The sequence below is a fragment of the Eubalaena glacialis genome, chromosome 15 (assembly GCF_028564815.1).
Source record: "Eubalaena glacialis isolate mEubGla1 chromosome 15, mEubGla1.1.hap2.+ XY, whole genome shotgun sequence".
Classification (NCBI taxonomy): domain Eukaryota; kingdom Metazoa; phylum Chordata; class Mammalia; order Artiodactyla; family Balaenidae; genus Eubalaena; species Eubalaena glacialis.
Window position 1 is genome coordinate 88850803 of NC_083730.1, and position 27080 is coordinate 88877882.

At 43.9% G+C, this 27080-nt stretch overlaps 1 protein-coding gene across 2 annotated transcripts in view; it reads left to right on the plus strand.

The window, feature by feature from the left end:
* Window positions 1-27080, plus strand: part of TMEM132B (transmembrane protein 132B) — a 378240-nt gene that overhangs the window by 327086 nt on the left and 24074 nt on the right. For both annotated transcript variants that reach the window (XM_061169500.1, XM_061169501.1), the window contains exon 5: window positions 12894-13037. In XM_061169500.1, the coding sequence (XP_061025483.1) occupies window positions 12894-13037 (144 nt within the window). The remainder of the gene's footprint in view (window positions 1-12893; window positions 13038-27080) is intronic.

Consider the following 27080-nt stretch of genomic DNA (forward strand, 5'->3'; position numbering starts at 1 on the left):
AGTGCTGCAGCTGAGCGGAGCGGCTGCTTGGGACTGCTGCTCGGGCGCTGCAGAAAGCCTTCTTGGAATCTGACATGTTATCACTTTGGGACCACTGGCCAGCTGCTCCTGACTTGGCCACATGGAGGCTCAGACTGTCCCAGCCTCTGAACTGAAGAGAACCAACACGATTAGCATATCTCTCACCACCATGAATGCAACATATTTCAATGAAGAGTATCAGGAGGACATCTACAGATCCCAGACTGGCATGTGCAAGTTCTGAGGAATGGTGAAATAACCCAAGGTATATGGGTGACCTTTGGAGACAGCTGAGACAGAGCTACAACAGGGCAGTGGCTGACACCCAACTCATAGCCCATCTTCTCCAGGGTCTTGGTGCTCTGGCCAGCTGTCAGGCCTGAGCCTCTGAGGTGGGAGAGCCGAGTTCAGGACATTGGTCCACCAGAGACCTCCCGGCCCCATGTAATGTCAATCGGCGAGAGCTCTCCCAGAGTTCTCCATCTCAACGCTAAGACCCAGCTCCGCTCAATGACCAGCAAGCTACAGTGCTGGACACCCCATGCCAAACAACTAGCAAGACAGGAACACAACCCCACCCATTAGCAGAGAGGTTGCCTAAAATCATAATAAGTTCACAGACACCCCCAAACACAACACTGGATGCGGTCCTGCCAACCAGAAAGATGAGATCCAGCTTCATCCACCAGAACACAGGCACCAGTCCCCTCCACCAGGAAGCCTACACAACCCACTGAACCAACCTTACCCTATGGGGGCAGACAACAAAAACAATGGGAACTACGAACCTGCAGCCTGTGAAAAGGAGACCCCAAACACAGTAAGTTAAGCAAAATGAGAAGACAGAGAAATACACAGCAGATGAAGGAGCAAGGTAAAAACCCACCAGACCAAACAAATGAAGAGGAAATAGGCAGTCTACCTGAAAAAGAATTCAGAGTAATGATAGTAAAGATGATCCAAAATCTTGGAAATAGAATGGAGAAAATACAAGAAACATTTAACAATGACCTAGAAGAACTAAAGAGCAAACAAACCATGATGAACAACACAATAAATGAAATAAAAAATTCTCTAGAAGGAATCTATAGCAGAATAACTGAGGCAGAAGAAAGGATAAGTGACCTGAAAGATAAAATAGTGGAAATAACTACCGCAGAGCAGAATAAAGAAAAAAGAATGAAAAGAATTGAGGACAGTCTCAGAGACCTCTGGGACTACATTAAATGCACCAACATTCGAATTATAGGGGTCCCAGAAGAAGAAGAGAAAAAGAAAGGGACTGAGAAAATATTTGAAGAGATTGTAGTTGAAAAATTCCCTAATATGGGAAAGGAAATAGTCAATCAAGTGGAGGAAGCGCAGAGAGTCCCATAAGGATAAATCCAAGGAGAAACGTGCCAAGACACGTATTAATCAAACTATCAAAAATTAAATACAAAGAAAAAATATTAAAAGCAGCAAGGGAAAAACAACAAATAACATACAAGGGAATCCCCATAAAGTTAACAGCTGATCTTTCAGCTGCAGAAACTCTGCAAGCTAGAAGGGAGTGGCATGACATATTTAAAGTGAGGAAAGGGAAAAACCTACAACCAAGATTACTCTACCCAGCAAGGATCTCATTCAGATTTGATGGAGAAATTAAAGCCTTTATAGACAAGCAAAAGCTAAGAGAATTCAGCACCACAAAACCAGCTTTACAACAAATGCTAAAGGAACTTCTCTAGGCAGGAAACACAAGAGAAGGAAAAGACCTACAATAACAAACCCAAAACAATTAAGAAAATGGTAATAGGAACATACATATCGATAATTACCTTAAATGTAAATGGATTAAATGCTCCAACCAAAAGACATAGACTGGCTGAATGGATACAAAAACAAGACCCGTATATATGCTGTCTACAAGAGACCCACTTCAGACCTAGGGACACATACAGACTGAAAGTGATGGGATGGAAAAAGATATTTCATGCAAATGGAAATCAAAAGAAAGCTGGAGTAGCAATTCTCATATCAGACAAAATAGACTTTAAAATAAAGACTATTACAAGAGACAAAGAAGGACACTCCATAATGATCAAGGGATCAATCCAAGAAGAAGATATAACAACTGTAAATATTTATGCACCCAACATAGGAGCACCTCAATATATAAGGAAAATGCTAACAGCCATAAAAGGGGAAATCGACAGTAACACAATCATAGTAGGGGACTTTAACACCCCACTTTCACCAATAGACAGAGCATCCAAAATGGAAATATAAGGAAACACAAGCTTTAAATGACACATTAAGCAAGATGGACTTAATTGATATTTATAGGACATTCCATCCAAAAACAACAGAATACACTTTCTTCTCAAGTGCTCATGGAACATTCTCCAGGATAGATCATATCTTGGGTCACAAATCAAACCTTGGTAAATTTAAGAAAATTGAAATCGTTTCAAGTATCTTTTCCAACCACAACGCTATAAGACTAGATATCAATTACAGGAAAAAAAACTGTAAAAAATACAAACACATGGAGGCTAAACAATACACTACTACATAACCAAGATATCACTGAAGAAATCAAAGAGGAAATCAAAAAATACCTAGAAACAAATGACAATGAAAACAGAGTGACCCAAAACCTATGGGACGCAGCAAAAGCAGTTCTAACACGGAAGTTTATAGCAATACAATCCTACCTCAAGAAACAAGAAACGTCTCAAATAAACAACCTAACCTTACACCTAAAGCAGTTAGAGAAAGAAGAACAAAAATAACCCCAACATTAGCGGAACGAAAGAAATCATAAAGATCAGATCAGAAATAAAAGAAAAAGAAATGAAGAAAACGATAGCAAAGATCAATAAAACTAAAAGCTGGTTCTTTGAGAAGATAAACAAAATTGATCAACCATTAGCCAGACTCATCAAGAAAAAAAGGGAGAAGACTCAAATCAATAGACTTAGAAATGAAAAAGGAGAAGTAACAACTGACACTGCAGAAAGACAAAGGATCATGAGAGATTACTACAAGCAACTATATGCCAATACTATGGACAACCTGGAAGAAATGGACAAATTCTTAGAAAAGCACAACCTTCCAAGACTGAACCAGGAAGAAATAGAAAATATAAACAGACCAATCACAAGCACTGAAATTGAAATTGTGTTTAAAAATCTTCCAGCAAACAAAAGCCCAGGATCAGATGGCTTCACAGGCGAATTCTATCAAACATTTAGAGAAGAGCTAACACCTATCCTTCTCAAACACTTCCAAAATATAGCAGAGGGAGGAACACTCCCAAACTCATTCTACGAGGCCACCATCACCCTGATACCAAAACCAGACAAAGATGTTACAAAAAAAGAAAACTACTGGCCAATATCTAACAGCACATTAAAAGGATCATACACCCTGATCAAGTGGGGTTTATCCCAGGAATGCAAGGATTCTTCAATATATGCAAATCAATCAATGTGATAAACCATATTAACAAATTGAAGGAGAAAAACCATATGATCAACTCAACAGATGCAGAAAAAGCTTTTGACAGAATTCAACACCGATTTATGATAAAAACCCTCCAGAAAGTAGGCATAGAGGGAACTTACCTCAACATAATAAAGGCCATATATGACAAACCCACAGCCAACATCGTTCTCAATGGTGAAAAACTGAAACCATTTCCTCTAAGATCAGGAACAAGACAAAGTTGCCCACTCTTACCATTATTCAACACAGTTTTGGAAGTTTTAGCTACAGCAGTCAGAGAAGAAAAAGAAATAAAAGGAATCCAAGTCAGAAAAGAAGAAGTAAAACTGTCTCTGTTTGCAGATGACATGATACTATACATAGAGAATCCCAAAGATGCTACCAGAAAACTACTAGAGCTAATCAATGAATTTGGTAAAGTAGCAGGATACAAAATTAATGCACAGAAATCTCTTGCATTCCTATACACTAACGACAAAAAATCTTAAGGAGAAATTAAGGAAACACTCCCATTTACCATTGCAACAAAAAGAATAAAATACCTAGGGATAAACCTACCTAAGGAGACAAAAGACCTGTATGCAGAAAACTATACGACAGTGATGAAAGAAATTAAAGATGATACAAACAGATGGAGAGATATACCATGTTCTTGGATTGGAAGAATCAATATTGTGAAAATGACTCTACTACCCAAAGCAATCTACAGATTCAGTGCAATCCCTATCAAACTACAATGGCATTTTTCACAGAACTAGAACAAAAAATTTCACAATTTGTATGAAAACACAAAAGGCCCTGAATAGCAAAAGAAATCTTGAGAAGGAAAAACGTAGCTGGAGGAATCAGGTTCCCTGACTTTCGACTATACTACAAAGCTACAGTAATCAAGACAGTATGGTACTGGCACAAAAACAGAAATATAGGTCAATGGAACAGGATGCAAAGCCCAGAGATAAACCCACGCACATATGGTCAACTTATCTTTGATAAAGGAGGCAAGAAAATACAATGGAGAAAAGACAGCCTCTTCAATAAGTGGTGCTGGCAAAACTGGACAGCTACATGTAAAAGAATGAAATTAGAACACTCCCTAACACCATACACAAAAATAAACTCAAAATGGATTCGAGACCTAAATGTAAGGCCAGACACTGCAAAACTCTTAGTGGAAAACATAGGCAGAACACTCTATGACATAAATCACAGCAAGATCCTTTTTGACCCACCTCCTAGAGAAAGGGAAATAAAAATAAACAAATGGGACCTAATGAAACTTAAAAGCTTTTGCACAGCAAAGGAAACCATAAACAAGATGAAAAGGCAACCCTCAGAATGGGAGAAAATATTTGCAAACTAAGCAACTGACAAAGGATTAATCTCCAAAATATACAAGCAGCTCATGCAGCTCAATATCCGAAAAACAAACAACCAATCCAAAAATGGGCAGAAGACCTAAATAGACATTTCTCCAAAGAAGATATACAGATTGCCAACAAACACATGAAAGGATGCTCAACATCACTAATCATTAGAGAAATGCAAATCAAAACTACAATGAGGTATCACCTCACACTGGTCAGAATGGCCATCATCAAAAAGTCTACAAACAATAAATGTTGGAGAGGGTGTGGAGAAAAGGGAACCCTCTTGCACTGTTGGTGGGAATGTAAATTGATACAGCCACTATGGAGAACAGTATGGAGGTTCCTTAAAAAACTAAAAATAGAGTTACCATACTACCCATGAATCCCACTACTGGGCATATACCCTGAGAAAACCGTAATTCAAAAAGAACCATGTACCACAATGTTCACTGCAGCACTATTTACAGTAGCCAGGACATGGAAGCAACCTAAGTGTCCATCAACAGATGAATGGATAAAGAAGATGTGGCACATATATACAATGGAATATTACTCAGCCATAAAAAGAAACGAAATTGAGTTATTGGTAGTGAGGTGGATGGACCTAGAGTCTGTCATACAGAGTGAAGTTAAGTCAGAAAGAAAAACAAATACCATATGCTAATACATATATATGGAATCTAAGAAAGAAAAAAAAAAAGGTTCTGAAGAACCTAGCAGCAGGACAGGAATAAAGACGCAGACACAGAGAGTGGACTTGAGGACATGGGGAGGGGGAGGGGTGGGATGGGACGAGGTGAGAGAATGGCATGGACATATATACACTACCAAGTGTAGAATGGATGGCTGGTGGGAAGCAGCTGCATAGCACAGGGAGATCAGGTCGGTGCTTTGTGACCACCTAGAGGGGTGGGATAGGGAGTGTGGGAGGGAGACGCAAGAGGGAGGTGATATGGGGATATGGGGATATGTATGGCTGATTCACTTTGTTATACAGCAGAAGCTAACGCACCATTGTAGAGCAATTATAGTCCAATAAAGATGTTGAAAAGAAAAGTTACATGCTACTCCTAGATTTTCATAGCTGAAAACAGTGAAGTTTTCTTCTTCTTCTTTTTTTAAACAGTGAGATGAGAAACTTTATTTAAGAAAGCATTAGATGTTTTTGTAAGTCCATTAAATTTTCTTTGTGATTTACATGAAAATTCTGTTTCAATGTTTGTATGTGGATAAGGAAATTTTTTCTTTTTATTGAAGTATAGATGATTTACAATATTGTGTTAGTTTCAGATGTTCAGCAAAGTGATTCAGTTATACATATATATTTTTGGATTCTTTTCCATTATAGGTTATTAAGAGATATTGGATATAGTTCCCTGTGCTATAGAGTAAATCCTTGTTATTTATCTATTTTATAGTGGTGTGCCTCTGCTAATCCCAAGCTCCTAATTTATCCCTCCCCTCCCTTTTCCCCTGTGGGAACCATAAGTTTGTTTTCTATGTCTGTGAATCTGTTTCTGTTTTGTAAATAAATTCATTTGTGTTAATTTTTTAGATTCCACATATAAGTGATATCATATAATATTTATCTTTCTCTGTCTGACTTACTTCACTCATTATGATAATCTCTAGTCCATCCATGTTGCTGCAAATGGTATTATTTCATTCTTTTTTAAGGCTGAGTAATATTCCATTGTATATATGTACCACATCTTCTTTATCCATTCATCTGTCAGTGGACACTTAGGTTGCTTCCATGTCTTGGCTATTGTAAATAGTGCTGCTATGAACATTGGTGTGCATGCGTCTTTCCAAATTGGAGTTGCAATCCCACTCCTGGGCATATATCTGATAAAGACGAAAACTTATTGAATAAATTGGGGACTATTTCCTCTTCTAATTCATGGAAGAATTTCTGAAAATTGGAGACAATTTTTCTTTAAGCATTTTTTAGACTTTACTGGTGAAGCCATGTGGTACTGGACTTTTCTTTGTGGGAAATATTTTGATTTTTACTTCAATCTCTTTGTTATAGGTCTATCAAAATTTGAACTTCTCCTTGAGTCAGTTTTGGTAGTTTGTGTCTCGCTAGGGATTTGTTCTTTTGCATCTCGTTTTTAGCATACTATTGCTCTAGTATGCCTCTATAATTTTTTTTTCCACAAACTTGGTCCCTTCTTTCATTCCTGATTTTAGAAGTCTGTATTCTGTCTCTCTCTCTCTCATCAATGTAACTACAGCTTTGCCCATTTTTAAATCTTTCAAAATAACTTACTCTTGCTTTATTTTTACTGATTATATTGTTTTCTATTCCTTTTATTTATTTCTACTCTTTCTTATTTCTGCTGGTTTGGGTTTAGTTTGCTCTTTTTATTTTATTCCTGGTCCCTGAAGGTGGAAGTCTAGGTTACTGATTTGAGATGTTTCTTCTTTTATCATATAGGCATTTACAGCTATAAATTTCTGTCTAAGTATGACTTTCTCTGCATCTCATAAGCTTTGGTATGTTGTGTTTTTGTTTTCACTCACCTCAAAGCATTTTTCTAATTTCTTTTGTGATTTCTTCTCTGAACAATTGGTTGTTTAAAAGGAGGCTTTTACATTTTCACTTGTTTGTGGATTTCCCACATCTCCTCCTCTTATGCCTTTCTACTTTCCTTCCATACTTATTGGAGAAGATACATTACAGTTGCTGTACTTTTCAACTCCAGAATTTCCATTTGGTTCTTTTTATCATAATTAATCGTAATTTATAGCCCTTTACTGGTATTCTCTCTTTGGGGAGACATCTTTCTCATACTTTCCTTTAGTTCTTTAGACATGAATTTTTTTTTTTTTTTTAGTTCTTTGAATGTATTTGAAATAGCTGATTTAAAATCTTTGTCTAGTAGATCCAACAGCTGGGCTTCTTCAAGGACACTTTCTATGGATAGTTTTTGTCCTGTGACTGGACCATGCTTTTTTGTTTTCTTGCCTGTCTCCTAAATTTTTTGTTGTTGTTGAAAAGTGGACATTTTAAATAATATAAGGTAGCAACTGAAAATTAGATGATCTCCCCTTCCCTGGGTTTGTTTTTGTTGTTGTCTGTAGCAGCAGTGGTAGTAGTTTGTTTGTTTAGTGACTTTTGTGAACGAATTCTGTAAAGTCTCTATTCTTTGTTGCACATGGCCACTGATTCTCTGTTTGGTTAGCTTGGTGGTCAGCCAGTGACTGGACAGAGATTTCCTTAGGCATCTGAAATCAATGCGTCCCAAACTACCAAGGGTCTCTTTGAGTGTGTTCAGACATGCTTTCAATCCTCAGTCAGGCATTAGACAGCTCTGCCTTAGCTTTCACTTCCTGCTTCCATAGAACTTCAAGGTCAACCAGAGGTGAGAGCTTAGAGCTTTCTCAGGTCTTCCTTGAGTATGAAGGGGTCCTGGGCATGCACACAGCCCTAAGTATAAGCATGGTCTTATAGATTCCCCAGAATATGTATTAACCTTTCAAAGCCCCCTGGACATTCCATTCCTCATCTTTTCCTATTAAGCTTTTTGATTAATCTATTGTTTGTCACAACTGTTATCCACTGCCTCAGGCAGCTAGCTATGAAGTTAACTAATTGCCTGTAATTGCTTTAAACAAATACCTCTACATAAAAAGCTTTTCACACTGGGTGAGTTCAGAGTCAGGTCAGATACAGACAGCTTTGCAAGTGGGATCTTCCAGGGAAGTAGCAGACAAGTCAAATAATGGCAATTCTTTGGGAATGAGGTTTTGAAAGATCTCCAGCCCTGATCTGCTCTTTGTGGCTGTCAGACTGTGGTATTTTTCTGTGAATGTGAGCTGTTATTTTTCAAAGCTACTACTGAGCTGGAGAGTAGGGAATGGGAGTGAATCAAGTTAAAATGCCACAAAATTCTCTGTTTTTACCAAGATTCAGCCATTTTTCTTGAGTAAACGCTCTCCTGGCTGCGCAAGCCTTTGTTTTATTTCTAGAGTTCTGAAAAGTTGATTTTGACTTTTTTTTTTTTTTTGGCCAATTTTCTCATTGCTTTTACAGAGAAGAGACTTTTCAGATGTCCCTACTTTGCCATTTTCACAAATGTCACACTAATGTGCAGCGTTAATGGAAACATCTTCATAAAGGAATATAAATATGCTTTCAAGACATAAAACCTAGAGCTGGCACAAACAGGAACAGAATAAAAGAGTTGTATTTTGATAGATGGTGAATTTTTAGCAGTCTCTGGCGCCAGGGGATGATTTAAATGTAATATTTAATATGACAAATTGCTTTCTCATTGTGCCAGAGGCAGGTCGAAACTGCCTTTGGGATTTTTGAGAAGCTGTTGGTGGACACTGGAAACCATTGTTGCAAAAATCTCAGCCACACACTGAAAAAGCTAAAGAAGGAAACATGGTCGCAAATGTATTTGAAATAAAATCAACAAGCTCCAATTGGTTGTGATTTGTTGTTATGAAAAATAAAGTCACCTCCCTTGAAACTCAGTTTGGGAAAATGATTATAGTGTCTACTTTAAAGGCTGTGAGCTTCTTCAGGGTGGAGACTGATGTTTATTTTTGTCTTTTCTCTTTCCCTAGAGCCCAGCATGTTGTCTAATCTCATGGGCATTAGTCAAGACCTTCAGTTTCAAGTGACATAAACCTAATTAAAAGTGGTTTAAGTAAAACAGTTTATTTTATATCTCTAAATTTTCAAAGATAACAGACACAGATGTAGCTGGGTTCAGGAACCCAGAAATCTTTCCCAGGAATCTGTCTTTCTCCTACCGTTGTGTCTGATTTCTTTTGTTTGGGTTTCACTTGAATCAGTCTTTGTGGACATGGAGATGGAATACCTTGATGGACCACAATTCAATTTGGTTAATCTGCTCATTTGTGAAGCCTGATTTGGTGGCCTGGGTCAGTGCCATCCAAGCCACATTCATTGATAGCAGAGTGGGATGATACCCACAGGAAAAAATGAAATGTCATTTCAAAAAAAGGAAGGATGGGTGGATGTTCAGTATCCATGGATGTGCATCAAGCAAAATTAATGCCTGTCTATTACACACAGAAAGCACCCATACTGATTTTTCCAATTGTATCATGAGTTGAATTTAGCAATCTGTTCTAGAACCGTGATTCTGTCCCTGATCTTCACACACGCTGTGATTATTCCACACCATTATCCCACCTTTGGTAGGTTCTCATCTCAGCTTCTGCACTGCTTCCTGCTTCCTGTCTTCGCTGTACAGCTTACATGTAAAAGTACATAAATTTCATCTCCCTGGTGACAGTGAGATCCTCAGGAACATGGACTATATTTATACTCTTTTGGACATACCTCCTTGAGATTCCATCTAGAGGAAAAGAAATATGTAAAACAGCAACCAACAACTTATTTTTTCATCTCTCGTAGATTGGGTTGGCACTGTTTTCAAATATTCATTACAAAGCTGATGTTTCCTATTGACAAGTAGGTACTATTTACAGCTTTAATATCAATGAAAAACAATCTATAAACTGGGAACAATACTAGTAATTACTTTAGGAGGGTTGTTGAGAAAAGTCAATGAGCAATTAATTACATGTAAAGTACTCAGAACTCTCCTCCTCCCCCTCCTCCCCTCCCCTCCCCCTCCCCTCCCCTCCCCTCCCCCTCCCCTCCCCCTCCCCTCCCCTCCCCCTCCCCTCCCCTCCCCCTCCCCTCCCCTCCCCCTCCCCTCCCCTCCCCCTCCCCTCCCCCTCCCCTCCCCTCCCCCTCCCCTCCCCTCCCCCTCCCCTCCCCTCCCCCTCCCCCTCCCGCTCCCCCTCCCCCTCCTCCTCCCGCATCTCTTACCCTTTTTCACATTTGGGGTGGAGAATGAGGGGCTGATTTAGAACATTGAATGTGGGACCCACTTAGTGCATGAGCTGAGAGTAGGGGCTCCCGGGAGTGAAAGGAACACTTGAAATGATGATCTGTTTGGTCCATTCTGGTGGAGCCAATTGCTGAGTGTTTGGTGAATCTCACTGCTGAGCTGAGTTGCCCAGTGTCCACCAGCTTCTCTAGTTGACTTCTTCTCTTCAGTCAAGTGTGGAAGTAGCATCTCCACCACAGTCCCTTTGTGAACCCACTCAGTGGTTCTCTAATTCATTTGTGAAGCACATCTTTTACAGCATCCACTGTAATCTCTGTATTTATTGAGTTCTTGTGGCTCATTATGTGCCATCTCTGTTCTAAATCTGGTACATAGATTGACCCATTAAATCCTCATAAGGTCACCACACAGTAGGTACTTTTATTATCCCTGTATTGCAGATCAGGGAACCCTGGCACACAGGGAAGTATCTTGTGGCAGATGCTGTTAATGGATTATAAAAAGCCATTTACAAACCCCTCCTCCACGACCAGCTCCACTATCAAAGCCCACTTCCCCAGCCTCCTTTACAGGTGGGCTGGCCGTGTGACAAGCTTTGGACTTCCTGATGAAGAGGAGCCAGTGCAGCAGGTGACCCCTCCCCCCTCAGCCTTCTCCCTGCTTAGACAGTGGATGGAGATGGCTGGTGTGATAGATGCCATCTTGCTATGTTGAGGGAGTGGCCAAGAGAGCTGCAGAGAAGTAGTAGCCCTCCCCTCACTGAGTCACTGGACCAGAGCCAGCAGACACATAGCTCCAGAATTCTGGTTATGAGTGAAACGTATGAACCCGTGTTGGGTTATTTCACTTGAGTTAGATTTTCTGTAACTGCAGATCCACACGATCCTCACCGAATCAGAGGCTGAGCTAGTTTCAAACACAGTCCAGTCCCAGAGCCCATGCATGCTCTCTTCTGCACTGCTTCTCCCCTGCCAGGTACTGTCCCAGGTTCTCTGGGTGCAGTGGAGGTCAGAACAATGATGGCTTTGACCCTTGGGGAGTTGACAATCTCATGAGCAGTCAGAGATTAAAACATAAACACAAAATAAATATATAGTGACGACTTGTGGTTCTTACCATGCAGGACAGACTAGGTGCTATGAGAAATAATAATGCAGTGCTAACACACACTGGGGGCAGGCAGAAAAGCCCCGTTTCTCCAAAGAAGTGGACATTTACGCTGAGATCTGAAGGATGGAAGGAACGGGGAGGCCTGTTTTCGGTAGAGAGCTCTGCGTATGAAAGAGGAGAAGGCATGAATGAGATTCACTGTTGGAAGAACAGAAAAGACCTCTGTTTGAGGCTTGACTGTGATGAGGGGCAGCAGGAAGGGGGCAAGAAGGAGCTAGAGAGGTGGGCGAGGGTTAGGTCCCTCCACGTCAGCGAGTTTGGACTTCATCTCTAAGAACCCTAGGATGCTTTCAAAGAGTTTTAATCTAGGCGAGAAATCATCTGAATTATATTGAAATAAAAAAGATTATCTTCCAGCTGCTGTGAAGAGAGTGGACACAGGGAGGCCAGTTAGGGGCCGTCATGGTTGTCCAAGTGGGGGGATTCTCCCTCCCTGGAGGAATTGGTCCTGGGGATGACAAGAATTTGACTGATGGGAGATAAATTAGGAAGATAAAGCCTACAGAACTTTGAAGGATGTCAGAGGAGGAGAGAAATTAACATGATGTCAGTTTCACAATACCTAGTGCAGGGATTGTGGGCCAGGGATTGTGATTTCCCAGGCTTGGCTGGGAAATCCCGGGGAGGGGGGGCTTGGAGGCTTGGGAGTAGAGGGCGCTGGTGGTCAGCTCAGGAGTGCGGAGGCTTATAACCTGCAGCTAGTTCTCTTCTCTTCTGTGTGCTGCTGTCTTTCCTAATTTGAAACCAAAACGAAGGCTGTGTTCACTATGTGAATAAGCCCTGAAAACAGGCCGTCGTTTACCAAATGAACCTCGAGCTAAGATTTGGCAAATATCGAAAAGAACTTCTGCGCTGTGTGCGAGGGGTGTCTGTAGGGCACAGACAGTTTTTTAAATTGTAGAACAACAACTAAGGTCGGAGGTGGCCTGCTGGTCACCCCTCCCGGGGCTCACGGGCGTGCCTGTGGCTGACACGCGCCCTCTTTTCTCCCGTGCAGGACACGGAGGTTCTGAACACGGCCATTCTCACCGGAAAGGTTGTTTCGGTTCCCGTCAAGGTCGTGGCCGTTCAGGAGGATGGTTCGGTGGTGGACGTGTCGGAGGCTGTGGAATGCAGGTCTGCGGACGAAGACGTCGTCAAGGTACCGCGGGCTTTACCTCCAGATTCCCAGGCGTTCGGTCCTTTCCCTCCCCTTCTGTCCCGGGGCTGCTCTGAGCATCCCAGGCTCCGAAGGGCTTAACGGGGATGAGGATGCCGAGGAGGGAGGGAGTGATGGCAGGGACTCGCCTGGGGTCAGAGGAGGCTGCACGCGCCGTGCTGCTTCCTTTCCCGGGTCTTAATCTTGAGCAGAAACAATTCTCTTCCCCTTCTTTTGCTCATAGGACAATATTTCCCTAATTTTAGCCAGCTACCTGCCATCTTCGCAATTTTTGCCAACTTCCTGTGCCAAATAATATAATTTACTCATTATATTTTCTTTAAATGCCTCACTTTTCAACCTTAAATATCTTAAATGTCTCATTAGAAGACAGTAAAATCCATGAGCTTGATGTACTAATTTTTTCTTAATATACATGAAAATAAATGACTATTAACCTTTTTAAAAGTCCATCCATGTGCCCCCTAACTTCCCTTGGGTACCAGTGGGACACAGCTCACAGTCTGGGGAAATCTGGCCATGGCACATTTCTGCTGCGTCCGCCATCCTAATTAGCTGGATTTAGGACTCCATATTCAGCCAAGAACCAGCCCATGATTTTTTTTCTTATCTTTGCTGGGGTCCGTTTGAATCACTGAATTTAGAGTTTCTGCCCATTTTTTCTTGGCGCCCTGATTGGCAGTTTCCTTTTGCAGCAGAGACCCCGAGAGAAAGGACTTACATCTTTAGAATGATCCTTTCTCCTTCAAGCTGCTAAGAGAGCTCCCAGGTCCTATGTCTTCAGTCATTTTAGAAAAACACAGTACCTCTGAGTTCTGCCTTCTTTCTGTTCTGCTGGCTCCTGTTCAGAGGTGAAATGAAACTTGGTCCCCATCTGAAGAACTTTGTGGTGGACAGAAAATCCTGCAGGGTTTTCCCTGTGGTGGAAAAGATCTGGGAGGGATTCCTTCCTTCTTACAGTGACCTGCAGGAGGCTGTGACTTAACCCGGAGATGGTTTTGATAAGGAGGAATTGATGTGTCTGTGAGGCCTAATTAAAAAAAAAATTAATCCTTAGGAAACCCCAGTTTGGCATCGCCTGCTTCCTGGGTGGAATGCTAATTCTCCCCTCGAGACAGAAGGTGGACCAGCTTCCAGGTACACACAGCCTTGCCCTGGGGCTCCTGGCAGGCCTCGGGCTCTGTGGGCAGGTTTGATTAAACAAATCTAAAGCCTTCGATATTCTGAGTCGAGAAAGATCTGAGCCAAGTCATACAAACTCATCTGCACAGAATGAAAAATATTGATTCATTGCCCTTGGTTGCCTTTGAAAATGCATGTTATTTACCATCCCCCTGTCATTCCAGGAGGGAGACACTGGTGATGGCACACGGAGGTGGCATCTGTGTGATTATGCCACCCTGGGCTCAAACAGATGGCTCAGCTCTGTAGACCCCTCAGCCTTGTTCCCTCCCGAGAGCCTGGTGTGGAGCCCCCCAGGGCGGGATCTCCACTCTCCTGCCCTGGAGAGCTCTACCCTACAGAGGCAAGCCCAAGTTCATGGATCCCATTGTTGCCGTATACTTGGTTGTCTCCCCTTTGCAGAAATATACTAAAAATGTCCTCCCCTGAGCCCGAGAGAGAAATTGCTTTGGAAGACAGTAGTTTCTGGCTCAGCGGTAGCTTTTGTGGCCTCGTGAAGATGGGGCTCTCTTCTAGCGAACTGTGGCCTGATCTTAGCAAACGAGAGCGTGCAGATCCCCAAGCGCAGAGCTGCTGTAACACGTTTCTAGGGGAGCCCAGGCTCTGTTGCAAATCCCGGCGCCTGGGTCAATCGAGGGGGATTCACTAAATGGCTGTGATGCATTTGTCACAGCTTTCATGTCAATATTTGTCATAAATTTTGTCATAACACTAAGATGTACAGCGTCATCCTCAGAGCTGTCCGCTGGCCTGGGCATCACCCCAGGGGCACCTAAACACGTGGATGCTCATTAGCACCCCAGGGAGAGACCCCCTTGGTCTGTGGATTTGTCACCCGGTCATTTCCTCACGGTGCAAGAAACGCTGTGTGATTCCCCAGGGAGAGCCTTGTAGGTTTCACCAAAGATCGTCATGCGATGGAAATTCTGAGCGTTGGGATTGTGACGTAGGTAAGGGACAAAGTGTAAATTCAGGACGGTGTAAATGGTAGTGATACACAAATTGGCTTCTTTGACTTGGGACCGTGTGATGTCAGGGGGAATAAATCTGAGGACATAAAGGATTTTGAAGGGCTGGAACCTTGGCAAGATTGGAAGCGATCTGTGTCGCATTTTAAGTGGACAACTACTTCTACGTTAAAAAAAAAACATACATAGAAGATGCATATTAATTGCATGTGTGTGTGTGCAAGAAACGTTGGCAGTTTTGTTCACAGTGAGATCTGATGAACCAGCTGTGTTTTTTAATTGAAGTATAGTGGATCTACAATATTGTATTAGTTTCAGGTGTACAGCATGGTGATTCCATATTTTTACAGCTTATACTCCATTAAAAGTTATTACAAGATCATGGCTCTAATTCCCTGTGGAACCACCTGTCTGAAGCAGCTGCCACAGGCTGATATGATTTTTGTTGGCATTAATGGGTGCGTGACCTGAGAACAGAGGTCACAGGTGGGCAGACTGCAGGCTGCATCTGGTTCAGAGGAGTGTGTGTGTGTGTGTGTGTGTGTGTGTGTGTGTGTATTTAATTTGCTGCCATCCTGTAAAAATTGGCAAATCACATAGAAATCTGGATTTCCAGCCTCTTCTGAAATTCACAAGGTCAAGTAGCCCTGGGCCCACACTGCTTCCTGTGACCCTCAACCCGGAAGTGACCAGAGGACGCCCCTGTGCGTAAGGCCGGTGCATCCAGATCACCGCAGTCTCCACCCCTCCCTCTTGCCTCCCGCATGGAGGTGGAGGGACATTTGTGATTTCTCGTCACACTTGTGCTGCTGGTTTTTTGATAGTAGGTTTCAGAGGAAAGGGAGCTATTTCTTGTCCCCTGGTCTCTATAAGTCACAGATGATAGATGTCACTGGTCCCTCTGATGGAGAATTCTGTGTCTTTTAGGCATAAGAGGAAGGCTGGAAATTGGATCGTATTCTGTCAAAGAGTGTCTGAGGGGCTGAGGGCCCTTGAAATCAAATCACAGGAGAAATGATTGAAGGAAGTGTGAGTGTTGAGCCTGGTGGTGAGAATAAAAGGCCCAGGGAGAGGTGAAGAGGGAAACATGACAGCTCTTTTGAAGTCTTTCAAGGGCCATCCTTTGGAATATGGGGTAGATTTGTGCTTTTTAGATTTCAAGAGTGGAAGTCAAAAGGGAACCACTCTAGCTCAACATAAAGAAAAATAATGCAGAGGGAGTGAGTTTGGGGGGCGGGGGTAAGCTTCCAAACAGGTGATGTCAGTTCAAATCCTGACTCCATGGGGGAACACCTTTATGAGCTAGTAGGAAAGTATCATTCCTATGGCTTTCCCATCAGGGAGTCAGTTGATAAATGATGTTTTCTGAATTTGCAAAGGAATTTTGTTTCCATCCTCATGACCTGGAAGGCATGTGTGTCAGTTTCCTCTTGCTGCTGTAACAAATGAACGTGAATTTAGTAGCTTAAAACAATGCACATTTATTATCTGATGGTACTGGAGGTCAGGACCCTGAAATGGGTTGGTTGGCAGGGCTACGTTGCTTCTGGAAGCTCTAGCAGAGAATCTGTTTGCCTTTTCCAGCTTCTAGAGGCTGCCTGCCTTTCTGGGCTGTGGCCACCTCCTCCATCTTAAAAGTCAACATCGTAGCATCTTCAAATCTCTCTCTCTCTGACCTCTGGTTCCATCATCACCTGTTTCTCTGGCTCTGAGCCTCCTGCCTCTCTCTAATAAGGACCTTTGTGATTACATTAGGCCCGCCTGGCTATCCCAGGATAATCCCTTCACCTCGAGATCCTTATCTCAATTACATGTGCAGAGTCCCTTTGCCACATGTATTAGTTTCCTAGAGCTGCCATATCAGTTCCCACAAACTCAGTGGCTTAAAACAACATAAATCTGTTCTCTCCCTGTTCTGGAGGCCAGAAGTCTGAAATCAAGGTGTTGGCAGGGCCATACCTCCTCCAGAAGCTCTAGGGGAGGATCCTTCCCTGACTCTTCCAGCTTCTGGGGGCCCCAGGTGTCCCCGGCTTGTGGCCGCATCCCTCCCGTCTCTGCCTCCGTCTAAACATGGCCTTCTCTTCTGTCTCCGTGTGGCCTTATTCTCCTATAAGGGCGCTCGTCATTGGATTTAGGGGCCACCCTGATTCACAATGATCTCATCTCACTATCGTTAAGTTAATTATATCTGCAAAGACCCTGTTTCCAAATAAGGTCACATTCACAGCTTCCAGGGGCTAGAGCTTGGATATATCATTCTGGGGTCACAGTTCCACCTACCGTGTAAAGTGACATATTAAGAGGTTTTGGGGATTAAGATCTAGACAGCTTTGGGGGTCTTTATGCTGCCAGCAAGAGCACATTTGCGGTTCTTTGCTAAGTGTCTTTCAAGGTCTTCAGAGGGAGGAAGAAAAATGCAATTTCCATGTTGTAATTGTGATTTAATCTTTGAGGTCTATTTTGCCGACCAAGTGGCATGGCCTCCTGTTTTTAATGTGTTGGTAATTGTATTGTTGGTCAGTGAGTTGCGGTCTCCAGAACCGCAGAGGCCCGGCATACGTCACCAGCAGGGGATGAACTCATTCACGCTTGGAGAGAAATCAATGTAAACTCACGCTGATCTTGAAGAGGGTACCCTCCAACTTTTGGCTGCAATAATTAAGTTTCCAGCCTTCTGGTATCAGCCGGACTTGAAATAATGAGATGCTAAAGGCCTCCTAAAAGGATATTAACATTTTAAAGCCTTCTCTGCCCCAGGGAAGGTCTTTATTTCCAAACTTCGTCTGTGAAGGGCAAGGGTAGGCAGCAGATGTGCTGTCGAAAAAAGACACAAAGGTTTCTGCTGCTTGTGTGGGGTCACTAAACAGAGCCCAGTGTCACCGCTGGAGGATGCAGGAAGCTTCTAGAGAGCAGCTGCATTTCCTGGGTCATCACGTAACCCCTGCAAAAGGCTGTGTGACCCGATTTTCCTTAAGTGGTTGGATTCACAGAGAGGATAAGGTGGAAGGTGGGCATGTCCTGAACATGGTCCTTAGAGAGGCATCTGAGAGCTGATGTCACTGAGCCAGAGACATCACGATTCAGGTGGAGGCGACTGGACAGGTGTAGGGGTTAGTGGGATCTGGCAGGCCTGCGGTGAAATCCTGTATTGGTGAGCTTTCTTTTGTTTTGGTTGCAAGTGACAGAAACGCAAATCCAACTGTCTTAAGCCCGGAAAGGGGAAATATATCGACTCATGCAGCTAGGCGAAGTTGGATCCAGAGGCACATCTGGACTCGATTTCTCTCCTTCTCTGATTTCTGCCTTCTTCTGTGTGGTTTTCACATCTCTTTCCTGGGCCCGTGCTACTTCCTGGGCCCAGCATCCCTCCCCGGCTCCCTGCATCTGGACAAGCCCCAGCTGTCCTCTGGACTCTGGCTCAGGCGCCCCTGCTCTGTGCAGCCGCCTCCTTCCTGCCGTTCTGCATCCCACCCCCGACACCGGGGTCCTCACCTCTGTGCTTCTGTGCCCTGTGTAGACGCACGTATTAGGGACTCAGCATGTCGTGTGCCCCTGTACAGGTGGCAGGTTTGCCCCTTGAGGGCAGGTCCATGTCTCACTTCTCTTCCTGCCCCGAAGGGTCTGTGAGAAGGAGCAGCGAGAACAGCCACAGCCCACGGTGACACCGTGCCAGACTCTGGTCCACTGGTTCTTTACACATCGCAGCCTCTGACCCGCCCAGCACCTCCACAGAGTAGGTACCACTCTTGTGCCGATTTTACAGCCCAGGAAACTGAGGCCGGAGAGGTTGAAGTGTCTGGGCTCAGTGGGTGGTGAGTAAGCATTAGTCCACTGCATGTCCAAATTCATGGTACCGAAAAGTGGGCAAACAGTCCCTTCCTATTTCCTCTCTCCTGTAAAGACAGAATTAAAGACAGGTGTTTCTGAAAATCCACATTTTATGTAAGATCTTTGATTGTTGGCAAGTCATCCAGTTGAAAGAGATGTGCAGACGCGTTTTGCCCGGGGGCTGTGGTTCTCACCTTCCACGTGTCCTGCCCTGTAGGAGGAGATAAACCTAATGGAAGGTGAGGCCCAGGCACCTGGGGGGTGGGATTGAGGACCTTGTGGGGACCCCGCAGTGTTGATGAAATAGGTTCAGAACAGTCTCTCTGTGCTGACTTATCTCCAAAGGGTCCTTGTCTGCTGTGGGCTCCAACAGGCTTCCGGAGAAACCCTCAGACGGATCCTAATGCTGTTAGAAGGAGATGGAGAAAAATCCAAAAGTGGTTTAAGCCCATTTCTTTCTCTTTTGGCAAGGCTTGGCAAACATTCCTACAGAAAACACTGTTCTTCTGTCTCTCGGCATGAATTTCCTCCCCTTCACCCATCACCAGGAGCCAGGCAGCTAAGAATAAGTTGTCAGGCAGTTTGGATGTTATTGCCTAATTGTGTCCTTCTTGATGCTGGTAATTTGGACTTCCATTGTTCCATTCTAACGGGAGACGTGTCACATGTTTCCTGTTGGCGAGAGGATACATATTGCTCCATCCCCAACCTTTTGTTCCTGTCAACGTCATTCAGATTTCAATATTAATGAGATCTTTTTTTTCTTTCTGTCTTTAGCATCTCTAATGAAGAACTCACATTCTGGAATTGTTTGGGCATCATGCGGAGAGACCTTGGGACTAGCCAGTGTAGATCTGCAGCCGCCCGGCTTCGCGCACTCAGTTATCAGAGCCTCGTGGGGGAGGTGGTGTTACTGAGGTCTTGGGCCGACACCAAATTAAATCTCGGAGACAGAGTTTTGGGCGAACCAGAAAAGAATAGCTTCATTGCTTTGCCAGGCAAAGGGGGCCATAGCGGGCTAATGCCCTCAGAACTGTGCATCCTGACCTGGAGGGGCGTAGAGAGGAGTTTTATAGCAATGGCTCAAAGAGGGCGTGGTCAGCTCGTGGACATTCTTCTGATTGGTTGGTGGGGAGGTAATCGGGAGTTGGCATCATCAACTTTCTGGTTCCAACCGGTCTGGTGTCTACGTGCTTGTGGGCAGCAGACAGTTAACTTCTCCCACCTGATGGGGCTTTAAGTATCTGCAGAAGAGCTCAAAGATATTGTTCTGTGTATCCCTTGAGGGGGAACCAGGACCCTGCCCCAAGGCTGCACTACTGTGTCCTGACTGCTCCTCCCTTGTCTCTGCATCCCCTCTCTTCCCTAACTAACAACTGCTTGAACCTGCCCGTTGGAACCCAGGGAAGGTCATGGAGGCTGAATGAAGCCTATTTCCTGTAATCAAGAAATGGGGGACACAGGAAGGCTTTTGTGCCCAGGAGCCCACAGGGTCCTACTCAGTATCAGGTCTGTGACTGTGTTTCGAATATCAGGAAGGGTCAACTACGGCCACTGTGCCTCTGTCTCCTGGCACGTTTATCCTTGATGTTTTGGGGCTTGGTTCACAATTTAAACTCCTTCCGTGAGCTTTGATGGTGGGCAGAATGTATCAGCTTCATATTCAAATTCATTGAGTTTCCTAAAGAAACTCAAATCATTTCAATACACTTCATTAAAAATTTTTTTTTAATTTATATAATTTTTAAAGGTTACTTTCCATTTACAGTTATCACAAAATATTGGCTGTATTCTCCATGTTGTACATACAGCCTTGAACTTATCTTATACTCAGTAGTTTGTACCTCACACTCCCCCACCCCTCTATTGCCCCTCCCCCCCGTTTAAATAAACTTTAGAAGTTAACTGTCTAAGAAAAGTGATGCACAGGGCATTTAATTATTGTTGCCAAAATACAGGTCACCCAGTTGCTAAGTGCCAGGGCTGGGGTTTGACCCCAGGAAGCTTGGCTCTCAGCCCCTGCTTTACAGAGAGCACCCCAGTTTCACAGGGAACTTAGCCCTGTGAACTTAGGGTGCTTATTTCAGGGGCAGGCTTCTTTCCCCCCTACTTTGGGATTATCCGTACACTGACTTATTTTATACATATCCTAAGATTAAGATTACCTTCCAAAGATAAAAATGTAGCCCTCTTTTCTCTGAAACATTTCAAATGTCCAGAGGGACATTCAGTGATGTTAGGAACTGGTGAACATAAGAAGAAATCCCACAAAGAGCTAGAACTGACTTCTTCAGCCAAGAGTCACTCGTATAGCAGAGACTCAGTGAGCATTGATGAGAGAAGTCTTCGGAGAATCTCACACATTTTCCCCCAAATATGCAGGAGTCTTGCATGAGCAATTCATTCATGCTTTATTGATATATATCGATACGCTGAGATGGACTTTGAGAAAGTAATGCTGCCTTTAGCAGCGGGTGGAAATACAGATTCTGTCTCAGTCAAAAACAATGGGATAAGATTTTTCTGGTACTGGATGGACCGGATTACGTAGCCACCTATTAAACAAATGGGCTCATATCTCTTCTAATTCATTTTCAAGAGGCACGGGCTTCCAGCAGGCAATGATCATTTATATTCAATGTATATACTCAGTGTATTCCTTCTAAACTGCTCTTGGATTATTGCCTGGAGACACTTCAGGTTTAACTTGAAATGCAAAGAGACAGTCTCAGATTTCAAAGCACTGCTTTCGACTCCTATTCCCCCCTGCAGCGTTGGCTTACCCTTCTTAAAGGGCCCTTCTCCAAAAGTTTCAGATCATTTTGACCACTTCTGAAGCTCAATTTAACAGGCTCTTTTTTAAAATGGAAGGCCTCAGCCGGAGGCGATTGCTCTAATATAGGCATCTTTTAACGCTCTGGACAACAGAGCAGTTTCCATCATCAAGGGTTTCAATCGTGTCACTCCCCAGGGAATACTTTCAGAGAGATGAATTTATCCACGACTTCCTGACATCCTTTGTGTCTGACACTTAATAAATATTTGGGTTACACTCTGACTTCTTTTCCTATGAGCAGCGTTTGTAGGGAGAGCAGTCGGTGGCCTTATGCTGAGACTGTCTGTGTGTCTGAAGCCCACTCGTGGGAACGGTGGATTTCCATGTGCCTTTCTTGACAGCCTCTTTGAGTGAAAGACTGATACTGAGGATCTTGAAGGATTTTCCAGTTCTGATACCAGTGCTTGCACCGTGGCCTGGGTTGGGACAAAAGGGACTTTGGTCAAGGATATTGGGCCAAAGCATTTTGGTTTCATAAATAGGATATAAATAATATAGAAAAAACAAAACTTGTGATAGGACCCCACTTCCTGGCATGTGCCCATGCAGACATCACTAATCAATCCCAGCACTCCTTCCTTCGACAGCCTGGATTCCTTCTCCAGCAGAGGTCCCTTGAACAGCAGCTCAGAAGTGATTTGCATTGGCAAGTGAGACGAACCTATTTCCTATTGCTGGTAAAGTCTGTGGGGAACTAGCAAAAGTTTTGTTAAGCATGGAAGAACGTGATGCTAATGAGGCCGTGATATGGACCTCAAAGTTTGATATATTGGAGGGAGAAAAAAACCAAAACAACACTTCTGTGCCATTGCTCTGCATCCTGTCATCCGGACCAGGATGTCCTTAGGCCAAAGGTCATAAGATGATAGGCCTTGAGGCAACTCCAGACCCCAAGACGTGCCCCCAGACAGAGCAAAGTACTTTAAAAATGTATATACTTAGATGCCAACATTCAAACATTAGTAGATTTCACCAGAGCTCTGGCATTCCCGTTCCCCTCGCAAAGTCCGAAGGTCTCTGAACACAGCCCGTGTGGCAGCGGTGGGCTCAGGGCAGTGGCAGCGGTGGGCTCAAGGTAGTAGCCGCTGTCCCCTTTGGGCAGGGTTTGGGCTACTCCCTCAAGTCTTTCACCGTCCCCAAGTTCCCTGACCTTCACAGCAGACCCACCTTCCTCGTTTATGTCACCTCCCTGGGCCGGGAGGGATTTGATTGTCGAGTCAACCCCCGTCAGCATCTCCGGAAGCTCCACCATCCCAGGCCAATTGTGCTGAAAAAATCTGGGAGAATTATACGGGTAAACTGAAATCTATTACAAATATATTAGATAAGTTAGTTGTATTAAGTGAGATGTATTAGACCAATGTATTAGATGCAATTATTTTAATCCATTGCTAACATAGGTAGAGGTTTTCACAAGGCAGAGTCACTTAGTGTAAGAACAGCTGTAATTTCACCATGGGGGCTACTTCTCAAGCTGTTCAGACTGGAATTTTTATATCCAGGATTTTAATTAGCCCTTGTCACAATGTCAAGGACTCCAAGTTGATCAAGGGGGTGAATTCCAGGGACTTCTGTGCTGCTGAGGCATCGCTGTGCTTCACCCCTTCCTCTGTGACTGGCTCAGCCTGGCTGGGCTATGATTTGCTGGTCTCTCTGGAAATCTTCTCCGAGAGTGTGAGTCTGGACGCCCAGGCTTCTCTTGGCAGGGCTGAGCCAATCTCATCTCTGCCAGATCTTAGCTTGGGCCTTTCAACCCCCCTCTTTTCTACATTCTGATTTTGGAGAAATTAGTGAGGTCATCGTTGGCATTTTTCTTTTTCCCTTCCCCTGTAGCCTCAGAGATAAAAAACTCTCAGCTGCCGGCTTTTATACCTTGAGGTCTCAGTTCACAGCATTCTTTGATAGAAAAGTTTCTTTTCTTAGGGAAATTTTCAGAAGTACTTTCAAGATAAGTTTGGAAAACACAAACCCTGCAGATCCCTCGTTCCCCTGAGAATATGCTTATCCTGCCACAATGCCTTTTTTTAATGTGACTGATGCGCAAACCCCGAACACCTAAGCTTGTGACTCCAGCACGTGTGCCGATGGAGCCTCGTTCCCAGCGCTTCTCTCCACCAGGTTCAGCGTCTGCCGTCAGAGCTGGTGCAGGAGGCTGGGCGGCGCGATATGCTGGGCTCTCACCAGATAAATAGCTCTTAATCCCTCCTGGGCCACCGTTTGATGATTAGGAAGTGCTTGGATCTTTTCCTAAACTCACAAGCGTTGGTGGTACTTTGAAAATCTCCCAATGTTGAAGGGTAAAAAGCTAAAATGAAAACATTTCCCAGATAAGCGTATGCTAAACTTTACAACAAACCGTAATCTTGGGCCTCATTTGCTGGCGTGGTTTTGATAAGGGGCACGATTTTGGAAGCACTTGTCTGTCAAGGTAGAATCACACCTTGTTGAATGTGATTTGGACGGGGATTTATCATGGAGGTGACCCAACAGGCAGAATGCAGGAATTGAATGGTGATGCTTGGCTGACGAGCGGGGAGATGAGGTTGGATGGGAGCGGGTGTCCGTGGGTCTGTTGTGGAGGGCTGTCCTGAGCATCTCGGATGAAGGTGAGTTGAAGTTTGGGGACCGGAGGCGGCCAGTGAGGCCCGACCATCTTGTAAACACCGTACAAGACCTTCCTGTTCTACCAGTCACTGTTTTTGACAGTATTTTGCACAGGAGTCTGTCTCTTGCACTCAGACCTCCTCGAGGGCAGAGACACTTGGGTTTGCTTTATGTCCTCAAAGCCCTGCCGGGAACCCAGCATGTATCATCACTGAGTTTTAACCTCAGACTCGCTGTGACCTCTCTGTGCCTTTGAGATGGGTCCTTGTCCTCCCTGGGCTGTGCAAGGGTTGCATTCTCTGAGGTCTTTTTAGCACCAAGACTTTAAGATTCTCTAAGGAAGGCATGTGTTTTGGATGAGCTGGGAAGGGGTCTCCATTCTGCCCATGCTGGCCCCGAGATCTGCCTTTGCTGGGAGGCCTGGACGATCAGTCAGTTCCGGGCTGGGTGCTGGGCACACTGCTTCGGAGAGAGGAAGAAATAACATCCCAGCCATGGTTCAACTAGGGAAGTGAGACTGATCTGCATGAAGAATTGATAAGAATAAAGGAGGCTGAGAGCAAAGCCTCATGATCAGAACTTGAGAGTGAATTAAGGAGTCTCCTTAGAGTGGGAGCTTTCAGTGTGGTGATGGGCATGATGGATGGGTGAGGAGGGAGGGGCTTATCATCTAGGAGGGGCAGAGAAGTAAGCATTACTATATCAAGTCATAGTCTACGAAGGTACAAAGGTGGATAGAGGGTCCCTCAAGCCGAGATCCATGGACTTATCTCCTAGAAATCTTCATGAGAATTATTTGACTTTGCATTTTCATTTTTTATGGTAGTCTACAGACTGTGTAAGCAACATGCACCATTGTCAGTAGACCCAATCACTGCTACTTGATTTCAGTTCTAATGTTTGGATTTGTGTCCATGATTGTACGAGGGGCCCAAAGTACTTGGAGCTGTATCACATGAATAGTTTAACTCTTGAGAATTCAACTGTATGCATTTGGCCCAAAATAACATGGTGTCCTTACATTTACATGCATACATATACACATATATGGGTAGAAACTGTGCATCTTTTAATCTCGTTTTCTCTGTTCCTCTGCCTGGTAAAGTATTCGTCAGTGTATATTGGCATAAGTGGTGGGGGGCACTTGAGCACAATGGGAAGAGTCTCCCCATCTTCCAGAGGTGTGTGATGCCTTCTTCTGGTGGCCAAGCAAGCGAGTGGTGATGGTGTCAATGACCTCTTGCCTTCAGGAAGACATTAAAGACTGAACTGAGGCCTCCAAGAAACCCTTGACTAATGAAATGTTAGAAGAACTGGAAGATACTTTTACAGAAGGTGTAGGTGATAAAGCACACAGGGAGAGCCAACACACTATAAATTGCTCCAGTGCTCTGAGCAGAGAGAAATAATTGAATAATTTGCATATACCACCCATCTGTACAACTGCATGCTACCTATAGTTTTATATATATATATATATGTTTTATATATATATACACATATATATATATATCTTATGCATACATGTTGCTACATATTCTTTGTATTAAAAATCATAAATGCGGGCTTCCCTGGTGGCGCAGTGGTTGAGAATCTGCCTGCCAATGCAGGGGACACGGGTTCGAGCCCTGGTCTGGGAAGATCCCACATGCCGCGGAGCAACTAGGCCCGTGAGCCACAACTACTGAGCCTGTGCGTCTGGAGCCTGTGCCCTGCAACAAGAGAGGCCGCGACAGTGAGAGGCCCGCGCACCGCGATGAAGAGTGGCCCCCGCTTGCCACAACTAGAGGAAGCCCTCGCACAGAAACGAAGACCCAACACAGCCAAAAATATAAATAAATAAATAAATAAATAAATAAATAAAACTGACGTTAGAAAGAATAAAGCTTGATTGTTTTTTTAAAAAAATCATAAATGCTGTGCCTGGTGAATGAAAATAGGGATTTTCTTGTATAATACTGGTTGGGTGCAATTTTGCTTCAGTTAACTTTAGAACCCAACTGCCATTTGCATGGGACCTTGAGAAAAGAAAGAGGTATGTTATAGGCAAATGCTATATTTGTGCCAGCTGAAGGCCAATTGACATTACAGATGAAGGAGCAGAAACTCAGGTTAAACTACCTGCTCAGAATCACACCGTATTATTCAACACACTTCAGTAATGTTCTAGGGGAAAAGAAAGATGACGGAGGTGGTATGTTTACTTATCGAAGGGAAGGGGTAGACAGTTATGACTCAGGCGCGGGGGTGCCTCTGACCAGCAAAAGCATAGTCTGGGGACCCACTGGGAACAGGAGTGCTGTTATGTCCTAGAGCTTCTTATTGTATAAACTTTAATGAGGGAACTTAGTCACCAGGAGCCGATAGCTGTTTGCTAGAGTCAGGCAGGCCTCTTTTTAATAAAGCAGCTTAAATTTAACTCAAACTGGTTACTTTAGATACAACGGAATCCCCCTAGTGCCCTAAATGGCAGTTTTTATTATACTTCTGCCTAAAGACTGAGACTTTTGCCCCATAAGGGAGACAGAGGATATGGAACTGTGTAGAGTTTCCGCAGTGGCTGCTGTCCCCCTCCTGAGCCAGATGTCCCGGGGATGCCGCTAGCTC